Source organism: Arvicanthis niloticus, chromosome 23 (assembly GCF_011762505.2).
Source record: "Arvicanthis niloticus isolate mArvNil1 chromosome 23, mArvNil1.pat.X, whole genome shotgun sequence".
In the NCBI taxonomy this organism is placed as follows: Eukaryota; Metazoa; Chordata; class Mammalia; order Rodentia; family Muridae; genus Arvicanthis; species Arvicanthis niloticus.
The window spans coordinates 31,069,023-31,086,708 of NC_133430.1; the positions used below are offsets into that span (position 1 = coordinate 31,069,023).

A 17,686-nucleotide genomic window follows, 5' to 3' on the forward strand; every position below is an offset into this window, starting at 1 on the left:
CCCAGCACTGGGGAGGCAGGCTTCAGAAGTAGGATCCACTAGTGAGGTCGCCCAAGTTTGATGCCAGTTAAGTTCCAGCCCAGCCAAGGCCACATAAGTTAGACCCTGCCTTCACAACAACAGCAGCAGACAGTAAGGACTTGGTATTTCAGTAGATAGAATCAACAGTTGTTCAGTGTGTTGCCTAGGTAATTCTGTAGAATTTAAGAAGAAAAACTAAGCACACCTTATTTATTGGAAAGCAGATGATATATAATCAGAATTTTTTAATTGTAGGAAAGTTAAAAACATTTGCACCTGGCTTAGTGATACATGACTTTAATGCCAGCACTTGGGAGGTAGAGCCAGGCAGGTTTCTGAGTTCAAGGCCAGTCTGATATACAGGGTGAGTTCCAGGACAACCAAGGCTACACAGAGAAACCCTGTCTCAGAAACCAAAACAAAAAGCAACATCATTTGCTTAGATTATGGTAAGGAACTGAGGCAAGAAGGTCACCACAAATTCCAGGCCATCCAGTGCCACAAGGCAACACTCTACCTGGAAAACAGTAAATAGAGTAATTCACCATTGCAGCCCATAGACTTTGTGGGCTCTGATTACTCACTGAGTTTGGCTCAGTTTCCTATTTCTTATTTTTGGCTACCTACTGGTTTATATTATGATGTTGGGGTTAAGAGATGTGCCTTTTTTTTGGGGGGGGGGTTGGTTGTTTTGGGGTTTGGGCAAGACATAAGAGCTTTGCTGTTAAATAACTACAATTATTTTACTTGATAGAAAACTTAATTTTTTTAAGGCAAATATTAAGATCTGTTTGAATGCCCAGCAGTTTGTATGAATTAGTCCCACCTGAAAGTTCGATTGCTTAGACTTTCAAGTATTCAAAAAACACTCTCTCATGATTGGGTTAGTGCAAGATGATAAGGATAGAATTGTGACGTCCAAAGGAACACTGAACATTATTGCAATTATTTCTGAAAGACAAATTTCACGCTGATGAAAGAAAGTGGGATAGGGTTGGTCTGTGAGTCCTCTCATGAGGTAAAAGTGAAACTCAGGTCAGCATGATTTAGCCAATACTAGGTCAAATACGCTGGAGTCTGATCAAGTAGTTTACGTTTTTAGCACAGTACAACTTTGGGGAAAAGTTTCCACATGATCACAACATGCTTTAGGCATAGCTACATCTCTTTAGCCATGCATTTGTCACCTTAACCCTAAGAAGGAGTTCTATTAACTGATGAACAGTGCTCAGGATAAGGGAGTAAGCATAAAGATGGGTGCTGTTGACTGAGGGTTGCTCAGGATTTGGGTGCGGGGTTCATGTTAGAGGCTGGCTCCAGGGAATGAAAAAGATCACCAGGTTGGTAGATGGCACTGTTCCAGGTGAACAGTGTCGTTTCTTCCCTTTGAAGGAAAAACCTGCATGTTTGACAGTTCTGTCCCTCGAGTGCTTCTGTAAGCTGTAGCCTCCACAGGTTGGGGCTGGAGAGAGGGCTCTGCAGTTTAAAAAAAGCCTTTGATTCTCTTGCAGAGGACCTGGGTTCAGTCCCAGCAACCTCACGGTACCACACAACGATCTGTAACTCCAGTTTCAGAGGATGTAATGTGACCATCTTCTGACCTCTAGGCACACATGTGTTATGTGTACATATATGCAGGCAAAGTATTCATACACACAAAATAAATAAACCTTAAAAAAAAAAAAAAAAAAAAAAAAAAGGTGGGTCAGGCTGCTCTTCCAGAGGTCCTGAGTTCAATTTCCAGCAACCACATGGTGGCTCACAACCATCTGTGATGGGATCTCATGCCCTCTTCTGGTGTGTCTGAAGACAGCAACAGTGTATTCACATACATTAAATAAATAAATCTTTTGGTTTTTTTTTTTTTAAGGTGGGCCTTTCCTTCAGCTCTAGTGATGCATTGAGTCGTTGCCCTAGAATGAACTCAACTTGTGATGGTTTTTCAGATGTCATGGAGCAAGCAGCAGGCAGAGCGAGTGGTGCTCCCTGATTGTAGTGGAGCACAGTGTGCAGGGGGCATTAAACAGGGTTCACTCCTCTAAGTACAGTTGGAGGTATGGATTGTGGAGTCCTTTGGAGGAACACAGCTGAGCCCTTAATTTATGTCACAAATCACCCACGCAGCTTTGCTGCCGTGCTTTAGTAAGAATTTTATGACCTACATTTAAGTCCTTTTATCATCTGGAAAGGCTCCTTTCATTAAATTTAAAAAAAAAAAAAAATCATTGAAGGACATTTTTAATATTCTAGGAGAAAGTAAGGTGATCATAATCTCTCTTCTAGGAAATAAGGTGGTTGGGCAAATGTGTGCCCGATCCTGTAAAATCAAGGTGTTTGTAGTGACCTGGACAAGATGAAATCTGACTGCTTGTTGCTATAGGCTTAACACTTCTTCCCGGTTGTCCTCTACTGGTTCTCTTACGATTAAACACACCTTAGCAACCTGCAGTTCTTCTCCCTTTAGAATTAAACGGGTACCATAAACAATAATGAAATCTCTTATACCAAATTCACTTTTAAAAAGTCTGTGTTGTCTCAGACATCATTCATAGGAGACTAATCCAAGTTGGTGTTTTCACATTGGCTTGGTTCCTGCAGTCTGTCTTTCAAGTTTTTTCAGATTTATTTTATATGTATTTTGTCTGCATGTATGTATGCCATATGCCATGTGTGCCTGTGGCCCGAGGATGTCAGAGAAGGGTGTCATAGCCTCTGGAACAGGAGCTAGGGATAGTTGTGAGTTCACATGTGGGAGCTGGGAACCAAACCCAGGTCCTCTACAAAAGCAACAAGTGCTCTCAACTTCTAAACCACTGAGCTATCTCTTCAGTCTGCCTTCTGGAACTTTCCCTAGGGGTTGTCAGTGTGCTTTGGGAGGGAGGCTGGCTGTAGGGAACTGAGTGCTTCCTGGGTGGGTGAGCTGCTGCTCAAGAGAAGAAGCCTGGTACCACACTGGCCAGCTCAGTTGGAGTTGATTAGTTCCCGGATCCACCATGGGCAGAGCTTGAGCATAGAAGACATCAAAGCCTGCCTCCAGAGTCACACACTTCTCCAGCAAGGCCACACTTCCTAATAGTGCCACTTCCCATGGGCCAAACATTCAAACACATGAGTCTGTGTGGCCATACCCATTCAAACCACCATACTGATATTATTAGAGAATTCAGGAATTTTACTAACACATCCTTTCAAATTTATCTAATAAGTTAACTTTCTCTAGTTATCTGTTTTTTTAATTTTAATTTTAATTTTTTAATTTTTAATTTTTTAAAATTGCTTTATTATTTTTGATGCTAAGTAACATATGCCTTTGTAGAAAATTAAGAAAATAAAATAAAAGGGCCATTAAAAAAAAAGGCTGATTTGAGTTAGATTCCCAGAATCCTCATGGTATACAATCAATTTTCATAAGTTGCCCTTACTTCTACATGTGTGTTATAGCCTTTGCCCCTTATCAGAAATAAGTGTGTGTGTTGTGTGTGTATGTATGTGTGTGTATGTATGTGTGTGTGTGTATATACACACACACACACACATATATGCATGTATATATGGAGAGATGTATATATGCATGTATATATGGAGAGAGAAAGAGAATGTACATCCTACCATTCATAATTAACTGCTCTTAAATTGTGCTTCTACTTAGCCAGTTGTACATGCCTGTGAGTTCAAGGCCAGCCTGCTCTGCACCGTTAGTTTCAGAATGGCCAAGACTACTGTCTCAAAACAAAACAAAAAGTGCTTCTACTTCCATGTATGATGAAACAAAAGAAAAGATATCAATGTATTTATTTATTTATTTATTTATTTATTTATTTATTTTGGTTTTTCGAGACAGGGTTTCTCTGTGTAGCCCTGGCTGTCCTGGAACTCACTCTGTAGACCAGGCCTCGAATTCAGAAATCCACCTGCCTCTGCCTCCCAAGTGCTGGGATTAAAGGCGTGCACCACCACTGCCCGGCCAATGTTTTTATATACCTAGTATGTAAATATTTATACAGGCATGGTGAATCATTACATACAAACGGACAAGACGGTAGCAAGGTGTATGCTATGGTCATTTCCTCCTCACTGCCTCTCAGCTCGTTGGAGCTTCAGCAGCTTTGTGTTGGAACAGAGTGTTTGGAAGTTCACAGCTCCTCCGAGCTGTCAGGACCCCTGTGAGAAAGGTCCTATGAAGACTGCTGTCTTCAGAAGAGAGCAGTGGTAGTTGCTGGTTAGGTTAACTTTGTGTCTGGATTTGCTCTGCTTTTTAAGACACCAACAGCTTAAGAAATAGGCGTTTGAGGCTAGAGAGTTGTTTTAGCAGTTAAGAGCACTTGCTGCTCTTCCAGAGTATCTGGGTTTAATTCCCAACACAAAATTGGCAGTTCACATCTGTGACTCCAGTTTCAAAGGATCCTACACAATCTTCTGGCCTCTGTAGGCACGAGGCATTCACATTGTACACAGATATACATGCAGGCAAACCACCCATATACATTAAGATGAATAAGTTTTGGTTTTTGTGTTTTCACAAGGTCTCTCTGTGTAGCCCTTGATGTCCTGGAATTCACTGAGTAGATCAGGCTGGTCTTGAACTCACAGAGATTTCCCTGCTGGGACTGAAGACATGTGCCACCACACCTAGCTAAATAGTTTTTTGGTTTTTTAATAATTAAGGTGTTTTCATTTATTCACTTAACACATATGAAGAATGTGTTGGTCCAGGTTGGTAGCACATACCTTTAGTCCCAGTACTCTCTGGAGGCAGCCAGGTGGATCGCTGTAAATGTAAGACCTGCCTGATCTGTATAGCCAAGATTGTATAGTGAGACCCTGTCAAATAAATAAAGTGTTGAATCACAGTTTCTTTGGAAAATGGCTAAAAATGGTAAACTTTTACAACATACTAAAAGAGCTTAAGTAGGCCGTGCATATGCGCTGAATGTCTGTAGTTAGCACTTGCTAAGTTGAAGAGATAGGAGGGTGAAGAACTGAAGGTCACCATCTGCTATATAGCAGATTCAGGGACAGCCTAGGCTACATGTCAACAGAAAGGTCTGAATGTGCGCTACTCAATTTTACTTTTAAGATTTCACCTCTAGACAGGGCATGGTGGTATATGCCTTTATTTTTAGCGCTTACAGACTGGCAGATTTCTCTGAGTTCAAGGCCAGTCTGTTTATATAGTGAATTCCAGGGCTAGGTAGGGGGGCTAGGTAGGGAGACTTTGTCTTTAAAAAAAAAAAAATCCCTTTCCACCTATAAAAGAATCCCACTAATCCCAGCACTTGAGAGGCAGAGGCAGGCGGATTTCTGAGTTCCAGGCCAGCCTGGTCTACTCTACAAAGTGAGTTCCAGGACAGCCAGGGCTACACAGAGAAACCCTGTCTCGAAAAACCAAAAAAAAAAAAAAAAAAAAAAAATCCCACTTAACAGATGACATTAACAGCTTGAGTTTAATGTCAGGAAGCACTCCGTTTTGAATTTCATATTGCAAAGTAGCTTCTTCTCTTGAGTGAGGAGTGACCATGCGCATACCTGTAGCCTGGGATCTGGCCCCTCACATCGCTGTGGTCTCCTCTGTACTTTATATGTGACCACTCACCAAGGTATGTCCTTCATTTGTTCTTGTAGGTGATCCTTTAATAATGGAGCAGTTCAAAGTTTGGAGGACTGCTATGCCCCTCCGAGAAACAAGTCAACATTTGTGTAAATGACCAAGATGTCTTGTTGAAGAGAAAGTCTGGTTTATCCCCTATGTCTGAGATTCACTTTTTATTTTTAATTGTATGTATGTATATGAGAGAGAGCGAACAGATACATGTGTGTCTCTGTGTGTATGTGTGTGTTCGTGTTCAGCAACAACCCTAACCCCTGGCTATCTTTTTATGTTCTATATCTCCCCGGTTTCTATAATTGCCCTTCCTCAGAGTTCTTTACTAAGTAACTGTTGTTTATTTCTTCTTTAGATCACAGATTCTGCTGGCCATATTCTGTATGCCAAAGAGGATGCAACTAAGGGGAAGTTTGCCTTTACCACAGAAGACTATGACATGTTTGAAGTGTGTTTTGAGAGCAAGGGTAAGTAGTCACAGTGTTTTCCTTGTGGTAAGCCTCTCCTCCAGCTCTCAGAGCTACCTGTTACAGGAGACACTTGATTCCTAGTTTCATTTGGTTCTGTTTATTCTGATGCAGAGACGAGTGCCTTGTAGCCTTGATGCATCTTTAAAAGATTGTATGTGGAGTAAAGGGTTGATGAAATATAGCACAGAGTGCGAGGGCAGGGGACCTCCTGTCTGGTACTACAGTGATGTGTAAACATCGTGGTACATTTATTCTACCATCACACATGCTGGGGGTGATAATGCATCCTGGTAGGTTCATCATCTATAGACTGCTCTCATGGCAGCCATTGGTAATGAGGGAGGCTCTGCCTGTGCGCTGGTAAGGGCCTCTGGGGCTGGAGAAATCTTGACTACTTTCCATTAGTTTTGCTGTGAACCCAAATCTGCTCTAATAGAATCTGGAAAAGCAAAAAATATGTTATCCACTTGTATCTACTTGCCAGGCAAATAGAGAGAGAGATTACCACAAAGGTTTTGTTGTTGTTTGTTTTAAAACTTTAAAGATCCTTTAAGGCCTTCAAATCAACCAAGGACATAGGATAACTATTCTGCACAAGAAATTGTGTAGTTTATACTCAGATCAGCTTCATAGTTTACTCGGACTTGGGAAATGTTAATGCTATATGCTGTGGCACCCAGAGAAGGAAGACTTGAGTAGACAGGGAAGAGGTTTAGACAGAAACCTGGTAGAGTAACATGTACCTGCAATCCCAGCACTCAGGGAACTGGAGCCACCGGATCGCTGTGGGTTTGAGGCTCTCCTGGCCCACAGTGTGAGAGCATCTTTAAAAACATATTTTTAAAAAATTAATAAAAAAAAAAAAAAAAAAAAAAAAAAAAGGAGAGAAAAAGCAGGGTTGTTTGTTTTTTGCCATGGTGGAAATTGAACCCAGGGCTTTGCATTTTGTGGGTGGCACTCTGTTACAGAAATATATTCCTAGACCAAGACAGAGAGGATCTGACTTAGACCAAGAAGACTAAGAGCTATTTAAGTTTACTTCACTGTATGGCCCAGGCTGGTCTTGAACTCACAGAGATCCTTCTGCCCTCTCTTCCTGAGTGATGGATGGAAAGTGTGTGCACCACTCCTAGCCCCCACCTTCAAGGTTAGGGATGGAACCCAGAGCCCAAGGCATGAAAGGCAAGTTCTTTACCACTGAGCTATAACCTAACTCGGTTGGCTTTCTGCTGCTGTGATAAAATACTAACCAAAACCACCCTGAGGAGGAAAGGGTTTATTTCATTTACAGCTTCAGTCCATCATAAAGGGAAGTCAGGAACTGAAGCAGAAGCCATGCAGGACTGATGGTCACTGACTTGCTCTCAGTGGCTTGTTCAGCCTGCTTTTTTATACCACCCAGGACACTTGCAGGGGAGAGTGGGTGTCACTACCCATATGTGCCCTCCCACATCTTTAATTAATGGAGAAACTTCTGGAGACCTACCTAGAGGCAACCTAATTAAGGCAGTTTTTCAATTGAGGCTTCTCAGCCCAGATGACTCTATCTTGTGTCAAGTTGAGAAAACACTAACCAGGGGCATCACCCTCTCAGGCTTTATTTATCTATTTCCTTATTTATTTATAGAATTTATTTTATGTATGTATGTGTACCACATGCATGCCAGTTGCCTGAGAAGGCCAGAAAAGGTCATAGGGTCCCCTGGAATTTAGAGTTAAGGATGGTTATTTAATACCATGTGGGTGCTCAGAACCAAACCCACGTCCTGTGCAAGAGCAACAAGTACTCTTAACTACCGACCCACCTTCCCACCTGACTCTTATCCTTCTAAATGAGGAAGAAAAGCAAAGATTCGTATCACATTTATAGGTAATGTCACTCTCAGGAGTGCACATGTCATATGGGCAGAGAGGCTATTCTGGCTGCCTTGATTGTAGACTTGTTGGTTTAATATTCAGAAAGCACCTATGGCTGCCTTAGTTTTGAGTTTGTAGGTTATTTAGTTTGGGTTTGTTTTGTTTTGTTCGTTTGTTTGGGTATTTTAAAATTTTGCACAGCTATATGGTTGCGTCCGTATGTGTATCAGTGTGTACCCTGAGCATTTGTATGTGTGAGTGCAGGGAGTGCATGCTGCAGCACATATGTGATCAGAGAACAACCCTCTGCAGGTCTTGGTCCTTGCTTCCACCTTTATTGCTGAGTACATAGGCTGGTGGCCTAAGAACGCCAAGGCCCTTTTGACTTGGCCTTCAGTCCCGTGCCATGGGAGCAATAGAATTACAGACATGCACTACTATGTCTGGAGTTTACATGTCTGGTTCTGGAGATTTGAACTCAGTCTTCATGTTTACACAGCATCTCGCTCACCTATACTGTCTTTTCTCTTGCTTTCGAGTTATCTTTCTAGTCTCTCCAAAAGTTGTTCTTTATCATCGTTTAAACATACTCAGCCATTCATGTTTGGCTCATGCCTTCAATCGCAGCGCTTAGGAAGTAAAGGCAGGAGAATCAGGAGCTCACACTCAGATTTAGTAGCACAGACACAGTGAATTGTAGGCTAGCCTGGGCTACATGAGACTCTATGTTAAAAGGCCGGGAGGAGGCTAGAGAGATGGCTTATTGGCTAAAAGTATTTCCTACTCTCCCAGAGGAACAGAGTTCCGTCCCTAGCACTGCTGTAACTCCAACTCCCGAGGATCTGACATACTCTTCTGGCTTTCACATGTGGCATACACACACTCAGACACAGTGTTTCATGTTTTAACTACAGCTGGAGTTAAAGTGTGCATGTGTGTCCATCTGTCTGTCCTACATTATCATCAGATCATTTGAAGGCAGACATTATACCTGCAGAAAGTCTCACTGGTGCAGTTTCAGCTCCATCACTTATGTCTGAGTTTATTTCAGCCAGTTGCAGAACATCTCTGCTGTCTCTCAGGCAGCAAAGGGTACAGTAACATTTTCTTTGGCTAGTGACATCAAGAAAGCCCGGTGCTTAAACGGCACTAGATTTGCCTCAGATTTCTAATTTCATGCAGGCAGTAAAATTCAGGAAATTGTGAACCGTTTTCTGGGAATTTTTGAGTCTGCCTTTTTCCTTAGAAGCTTGATTCAGATTGGCTAAATCAGATAAGTTCTCTGCTGTCATTGCTACATTGCTTGGGCCTTTTATCCCAAATAGACATTTTCCTTCTAAGAATCATTCCTGAGAGTTATACTCGGACTATGTGTTTGGCTTTTGGTTTTTGTCTTTGTTTGCTTTTTGAGCTTTTCTACCAAATGCTTAATGGGAATACCCCTCAAACTTTTATTCACCGACTAAAATAGGCCTTGCCTTGGTCAAAGTCCAATATTATATAAAACCTGTATTTTCAAAGCTGAGGTTTGCTTTAAGTAATCTAAACCTAGCATGTGCAGTAACCAATCCTAAGACTGGACTACCTCAAAATCTGCTCTTGAGATGTGCGTGCCACTCAGCTTCTGACTGCTGAGATTTGAGTTTCTCTTAGTGCAGTGAGGCTGTGAGTTTTCTTTTTCCTAGTCTGCCCTCTGTACCAGTCACAGTCTCTTGTGTCCTCCTCAAGATGCTTGCCAGCAACATGCCCTGCTTGCTTTCCAGTGTCCAGCACAGATGTAGGCTTTGTCTGCAGTACTGGTGATTTTAGCCAGGACTTTGCTACTGCAGAATGACGGGGCGGAGTTATGACTGTTTCCTTCTATTGAGCAGATAGGGGTTAGGGAGAGTGGGTGGGTGATTTCCCGGAATTTTAAGTATTCTGCACAATGAATCTTTTGATTTCTTTCTCAGGAACAGGGCGGATACCTGACCAACTCGTGATTCTAGACATGAAGCATGGAGTAGAGGCGAAAAATTATGAAGAGGTATGTACTGCTCCAACAGACAGAGGACAGGGTAGCACACAGGGCTGTGAGGACTGTGACCTAATCAGGCCAGTGGCCACACTTGGCCCACAAGGTTGTGGTTTTCTCAGCAGTCATGTGACAACCAGCTATGGTCCTGGTAATACAAAAAGCTGTATTAACAGACTTGAACAATAATTCTGGCTGTATTTATAACCAATGAACTGAACCAGCTGTCTGTACAGCTGTGTGTTGTTATGGTAAAGAGTTCAGTTATGCCATTAGCATTAACACACACACACATTTTTAAATAGAATTCAATCAGAAGAAAGATTTTTTTTAAAAAAAATTCCTAAGATCATCCCCCTCCCTCACCTAAACTAACAAGTAGGTGTGTGTGTATCTTAGGGCTTCCACTTAATGCTGGTTAGTCTGTTAGAACAGTTGTGCTGATTTTTGAGAAAAAAATAACTTCCAGTTAAAGTAAAGGAAGAAGGTAGGGTGGTACAAAGAGCTGCAAGAGAGAGGAGATAGTAACAATGAGTAGAGGGGCTGAAGAGGTGGCTCGGCAGTTAAGGGCACTGGCTGTTCTTCAAAAGGATCAGGTTCAATTCCCAGCACACACATGGCAGCTCACAACTGTCTGTAATTCCAGCTTCAGGAGATCTAACACCCTCACACAGACACATATGCAAGAAAAACACCAATTCATATGAGATGAAAGTAAATAATTAAAAAAAAAATGAGTAGAAATTTAAAGGAGGCTCTTGGGGTACACACCCGTGATCCCAGGACTGGGAGGAAGAGGTATAAGGATTACCACAGTGTGAGGCCAGTCTTGCCTACTTGGCAAGTTCTAGGTCAACCTGGACTATATTGCAAGACCCTGTCCCAAAAAACCCTAAGAAAGACAGATTTTGGTAGGAAGTATTACAGAAAAAGAAAAGTTGCTTAAAGTGATGTAGAAGAATTTGAAAAATGATGAACAGACATTGCTCTGTCAAGAGTTTGGAAGGAAAATGCCCTAAAATGGAAGCAAGACAGGAAGTGATTGGCCATTTGTGCATCAGGAAGTGGTAGCATAGTGACTATAAGTCCACAGAGGGTTTTTCTTTTTTTCTTGTTCAGGTGTTCAGTTGAGTGAAACCAGAGTTACTTGGAAGCAGTAGCTAGAGCAAGCAAGTGATACAGTGATACAGTAACGAATAGAAGACAGTTCCCAGTGGAGGCTAAATTGCTTGAATCTCCAGGCTTGTTTAATTAAAAGAAATAAAGCAGGGGAGCCTCTTTAATTGATGAACTTAAAAGTGAAAAAAAACAAGTTTCCCAGTTTCTCAAGACAGGGTTTCTCTATGTAGCGCTGGGTGTCCTGGAACTCACTGCAGGTCAGGCTGGCCTTGAACTCATGGGGATCTACCAGCCTCTGCCTTCCATGTTCTGGATTAAAGGTTTATACCATTACCACCAGGAAAAAGTGAAATCTTAACTTTTCAAGATTCTGAAGAATCTTGTTAACTGTTTAAGATAACATGTTAAACTGTTATTGTGAGATATAAAATACTAGAAAAATTTATTTTTTGAGAAGTTGTATATATGTATATATTTAATGTATTTTGACTACATACCCCCTGCTCTCCTTGTTCTAATGCCCCCAGACCCTCTCAGACATGTCTGTTAACTTATGTCTTCTCTTTTATAGCTCACTGAATCTAGTTCAGTGGTTTTTAACCTTCCCAATGCTGCGACTCTTTATTACAGTTCTGCATGTTGTGTTGTGGTGACCCCAACCATAAAATAATAATAATTATTATTATTATTATTATTATTATTATTATTATTATTATTATTGGGGTTGTGGGGTTTTTTTTGTTTTGGTTTGGTTTTTTTTGTTGTTGTTGTTTGTTTTTTCGAGACAGGGTTTCTCTGTATAGTCGAGGCTGGCCTTGAACTCAGAAATCCGCCTGCCTCTGCCTCCCAGGTGCTGGGATTAAAGGTGTGCACCACCACAGCCTGGCCATAAAATTATTTTTGTTGCTACTTCATAACTAATTTGCTACAATTAAGAATTATAATGTAAATATCTGTGTATTCTGATGGTCTTAGGTGACCATGTGAAAGAGTTTTTTGACACCAGCAGGGATTATGACTACTGGTCTAGCTAGTGCTGTCAGTAATGTCCTATGCACATGGGCACTTAATAGTGACCACACTCCCAAAGAACACAGTCATATACAGACAGTAGCTCCTCAGCTAGGTTAGGTACTCCTGAGACCTTCCCTTATCTGTGCTGGAATTTTGACTGGCTTGATCTTGTTCAGGTCTTGTACAGCTGCTGTGAGTTCACTGCACAAGGGCCATGTCGTGTCTAGAACACAGCATTTCCCAGCATCCTCGTCCACTAGAGCTTACATTCTTCCTAATTCTTCCACTGCTCCCTGAGCCTTGGAGTGTTGAAAATGTAGGTCTTTTGAATTACAAGAAGAGGAACAGTGTTTGCAGTGTATCCTTACTGCTGCTTTTTCTACTCTTGGATCATTCTGTGAAACAGAGACATTGCTTTCTACTATATAACTTGTTGTAACTTCGTTCTGTCATCAAGCATCGATATATTAAATAACAGGGTACCTGAAAGCCCTGTTATACTCTCCCCCAAAACAATGGCGTTACTGTGGCTTTGTATAAAGAATGGTGTGGATGCTACTGTCATACCACCTTCCACGGGAATCGCAATCCCTGGCATTTCTAGTACCCTTAGATGTTACTAACACTGGAAAAGGATTTTATCTTTGACCTTCTGCTTAATATAAGAGGGGAATCCCTAGAGGAAAGGAACTACATCGCTTCCTTTGCCTGCTTCCTGCTTCGGATGTCTGGCATGTCCTAAGCTTTTTACGCACATGATTACAACACAGCTCTAAGGTTCTGCTTCCTAACCACGGACTCTCTTCCCCACCACTTTCTTTAATGACTTTCCCCTCCCAGCTCCCACCACCAGCACAGATTGAGGCAAAGACCTAGAGTAGCTGTGACAGGCCTAATCAGTCATTGTTTGAGTCTATGGCTAGGCACCTAAACTCTTTGGACCTTGCTTAGAAATAGCTGTGGCTGGTCCCAGGCCACTAACTCCTATGCTGAGATGAGGGTAACAGAAACATTTTGTCCCTAGTTAGTTAATTGCTAAAGAGCACTGAACATACTTAGAGTCTTTGAGACATTAAATTTTAAGCTCTGGAAATAATGGAGAACCTTTATCCCTAAAGGGTTTGGATCGTTGGGCATCAGGAAGCAGCATATTTCTTTAATTTTCTTCATAGCCAACATCTCAAGTGTGTGAACTCAGTTCCTAAACCCTCTGTTGTCCTCTAAAGTTCAGGAATGCCTTATTGTTTGAGACAGAAGCTCACCATGTAGCCAAGGCTGCCCTGGAACTCAACTCTGTAGGTCCCCTGGCTGTGTTCAAACTATCAATGGTTTTAATCTCACCCTCCGTCTGAGGTATTAGGACTGTCAGCCTGTATCACCACACCCAGCTTAATCAGTATCTTAATAGTGGGACAGAGTAGTAGTACAATAGCCTATTTGAAATGTTAGGAGGGACTTAGTAAAACTGCTATATAGTCTTAATATAAAGTATTTTCTATTTGAGAGACAGAATACTGGCTGTAATGTAAAGAGAAAAAGTACTCTGTACACAGAAATAGGTGTTTGGTCCCTTGCGTTTTAAGGACTTGCCTTGCCTCTGCCCCTTAAATGGCAGTATCTCTTAGATACAGTATGTGAATCTAGCCTTTTTGTTTTCTAATTTTTTTTTTTAAAGCAGCTTGTTCTTTCGTGAACTGAGTAGCTGTTTGCAGGGACTCCCTGATTGTGTAACTGGGGGGACAAAGGCACTCTGTCCCCTAACTCCTGACTGCATATGACCTTTCTTTCTGTGGATGTCCGAATTTTCAACAGGAGGAAGTCCTGTTTTAGCTAGATTCTATTAGTCTACCATTCTATAACTAGGTGCCCCCAAACATAGTTGAGGCCACAGCTAAAGATTTCCAAAGTGTTCTGGTTCTCTGAGTGCTGTAGGAAAGAGGGACTCTGCTTCCATATACCAGTTGCACAGTCTAAGTTAAAGGACAGGGCAGGAAGAAGGCACTTGAACCAAGGCTGCTCGAGGGGTTTACCTCCTTTCTCCAAACCATCCTGGACACTACCAATGAGAGCTTTCAAGTTCAGTGCCTGAGGTGGCACTGTTATATGAACCCATTGGGTAGCCTCTTGGCGCTCTGAACTGCTGTGAACAGGCTTGTGATTTGTGCACCTCCCCTGTGCTGGAGATTGGTCCTTGAATCTTGTTCTTTATCTTGTGTTAGGCTTCATGTCCCTCACATTTATTGTTTAGCCTTTGGAACCTATGGGAACTGATATGGCTTTTTGAGGCGGGCTGTGAAGGTAGCACATGAATTTAACTGAAGCAGGAGGCCTTTTCCATGGGTCTCGAAGCAGTTGAGCTTACTTGTTTTTAGTTTTTTGCTCACAGATTAGTGATCTTCTCTGTACCTGTTCAGATGAGTCTGGGAACCCTCTGGATTCAAGTCATCATCAGAGTGGCAGACATAGATGCATTTTAGGCGAAGCTTAATTTATTGATGCTCTAGAGGTGCATAGACAAGGAAAGGCCACATGGCTTTAGTTTTCTCTATGCACTAGGAATCAATCACATTAGTGGTAGATACTGTGGGATTGAGGGCTTTCTCAGAGCAGTGGGCTTTATGGAGAAAAGATGCAGAGTATTCTTCGAACATAAAGCACTTGCTTAAGGAGCTGTAGGACCTGAGAAGGCTGGCTCCTTTGAAGCCAGTGCTGCGTATTAGGTAATCTCCTTGAGCTGGACTTGAGATACAAGTCAGAACCGTAATAGAAGAATGGGACAGTGTATGAGTGCTAATTGTGCCAGTGGTAGCTTTAGGGTCAGGGAGAGAGAGCTGTCGTGGACAGGGGTGACAGAAGAATCTTCATGGTTAGCACTTGAAGGTAGGATTGGGTAGAATGAGATTGTATGCTCCTGAACTCAAGGATTATGTTCTTTAGTTTGGTCTTACAGCTGAGCTTTGCACTTCTGATGGTAAATAAATGTCTGAGCCTGAGTAGACATTCAAGAGACCATCTTAGTCTAACCTGGTCTGCCACTGAAAATCATACACTGCCACTAAAAAGTTTGAGTGACTGTGGAATGCTTAGTTTCCTCCTCTGTAAAATGATGGACTCATAAACTGTGTACCTAATTCCTCTAATACTCTGCGATTATTTAATGCTACATGTAACATATCAGGAGAGTGGCACCCCCTAGTGGAGTATTTGTTTCACATTGCCATGGCCTGTCTTTATCAAGCTGTGGGAGGAAAAACACCTTATTTTCAGCCTAGCCTCTCCTCAGAGTTATTGTATGGTAGGCAAAGCTACCCTAGAGCCTCAGATCCTCCTGATTTACTTCCCAAATGCTGGGTGTGTGTGTGTGTGTGTGTGTGTGTGTGTGTGTTTCTATAACCCAGGCCAGCCTCGTGCACAGCAGTCCTTAATGTGTGTGTATGTGTGTGTATAATATAAATATATAATAATGTATATACATACATATTTCTAGCTGGCGGAGCACAACCACAGTTTCACTTCCAGTTCCTTTTTGCAAGTTTCTATTTGGAGAACCTTAAATAATTGATGTCTAAGAAGTTTCATACTGTTGCCTTCTCTGTCTCATTCAGGAAGCTTTGGATGGGGAAGTACAGAGCAAGGGGAAGATGTTAAACAGATGAAGTTTGATTTGTTATATGTCTTATTAGTGCCTTTTCCTTGGGTTTTTTGTTTGGTTGGTTTGGGGTGTTGGAGTTTTGTTTTTTGTTGTTTCTTTGAGACAGGGTCTCACCATGTAGCCCTGGCTGTCCTAGAACTCACGATATAAACCTGTCTGGCTTTGAACTCACAGAGGTCTGCCTGCTGCTGCCTCCCAGGGGCTGAGATTAAAGATATGTGCCATTACTCCCAGCTTCCCTTGGGGAATTTTGTGCAGATAAATAATAGGTTAATGGCAACCCCGGACCCTCAGCTAGAAAAGCTGTAAAACTGTAAACACTGTGTATCTTCTAGTCAGGTCTGAAAACCCGTATGCTGAGTTGGTAACTATAGCTGCCTCTGAAAGGGAACTGAACAACTGTCAGGCAGATTTAGGGTGGTTTTTTGAGCAAATGTATGATTTCTCTTGGCTCTGAACACAATCAAACCCAGTGTTGTATGACTTACATATGTAAACAGACTCTTCCTGTTGGTTTTTGGTTTTGTTGTTGAGTTACTCTGTGATACTGTAGGAACACATGCTTACTTGTATGTACATTTGACCTAATACAACTCTTGAAGCTGCTTTACTACCTACAGTGTCTGTTGCCTACCAGAGAATGAAGAGGCGATGTAAAGAGTGGAGGAACAGTCTCCTCCTTTCCTGCCTTCCACTGAACTGTAACTGTAAAGAAGTGGCTTGTTTTGTGGAAGTGGTGCACAGGCTCAGTTGCTCTCCAGCCTTTTTTTTTTGAGACACAGTGTCTTACTGAACTTCAAACTCTCTCTCAGCTGGGCTGGCCAGCCTTTGAGAGCCTCCTCCACCTTCGTGTCTCTACCCTACAATGCAGAGTTGAGGTTTCAAGACTGCATCAGCATGCCTAGCTTTTAGAAACATGGATGCTGGAGATGAGCACAGGTGATCGTCCACTGAGCCGTTCACAGCCTCTCCCTAGCCTTGTTTTGTACTCTAGGCTGACTTTGTCCTGGAGATCTTCCTGCTTCTGCCTCCAGAATGCTGGGTTTACATGAATCACTACTACACAGAAATCTTAATTAAAATTAAAGATCTAATGTGGAAAAATATACTTTGTAGAGAAAGGTAGAAAGCTGAATTTTAAAATATCTTAGGATGATTGACAGAAGATTTGACTGTGTCTACAGACATGTAGATGGTGCATTCTGCTCACGCCCCTCCCATTCTCTTGGACTCCTTCCAACACCGGCTTACTCCTGTGCTGTCCCACTTGTTTACAGGTACAGCACAGTGCAAAGCTGTAAAGGAAGAACCTGCCCCTCTGGATATCTTTATCTTGTTTGTGCTTTGGTGTTCTTTACTTGAGCAGTTTTCTCAGGGAGTCGGGTCCTAATTCTGATTTTTTCCAGATTGCAAAAGTAGAGAAACTCAAACCACTGGAGGTGGAGTTACGGCGGCTCGAAGATCTTTCAGAGTCCATTGTTAATGACTTTGCCTACATGAAGAAGCGGGAAGAGGAGATGAGGGACACCAATGGTGAGTAGGGTGGCTTTCGTTTTTTCAGTCAGTGAGCTGTGAAGGAGACAGATCCTGCACACTGAGTGCTACAGTACACTTCTCAGGTCGGGAAAGTGGAATATGATTTAGGGAAAGAAAATTGTTACTAAAAGGTAAATCAGCTCGCTAGGTTTTCAGGAGAATGAAATTTTCTTTTGTGATACGATACCAACTTGTAATCTTTTACATTTTAAATGGGATTAAAAACAAAGCAGGGTTAGAGATGGAACTCAGAGCCTTGTGCATGCTAAGAAAGTGTTGTACCACTGAGGTATTGCTTCTTATCAGGGTCTTGCTATGTAGCCCAGGCTGACCAGGAACTCAGGATCCTCCCGTCTAAGCCTCTCAAGTGCAGAAATTGCAGGTGTATTACCATACCCTCG

General features: G+C 42.1%; 1 protein-coding gene across 1 annotated transcript in view; it reads left to right on the top strand.

Annotated features, from left to right (window-relative positions):
• The window catches only part of Tmed10 (transmembrane p24 trafficking protein 10), a 32,602-nt gene that overhangs the window by 11,865 nt on the left and 3,051 nt on the right, over positions 1-17,686 (top strand). Inside the window, exons 2-4 of the mRNA XM_076921633.1 lie at positions 5,979-6,090; positions 9,903-9,976; positions 17,156-17,282. Coding sequence (XP_076777748.1) covers positions 5,979-6,090; positions 9,903-9,976; positions 17,156-17,282 — 313 coding nt within the window. The remainder of the gene's footprint in view (positions 1-5,978; positions 6,091-9,902; positions 9,977-17,155; positions 17,283-17,686) is intronic.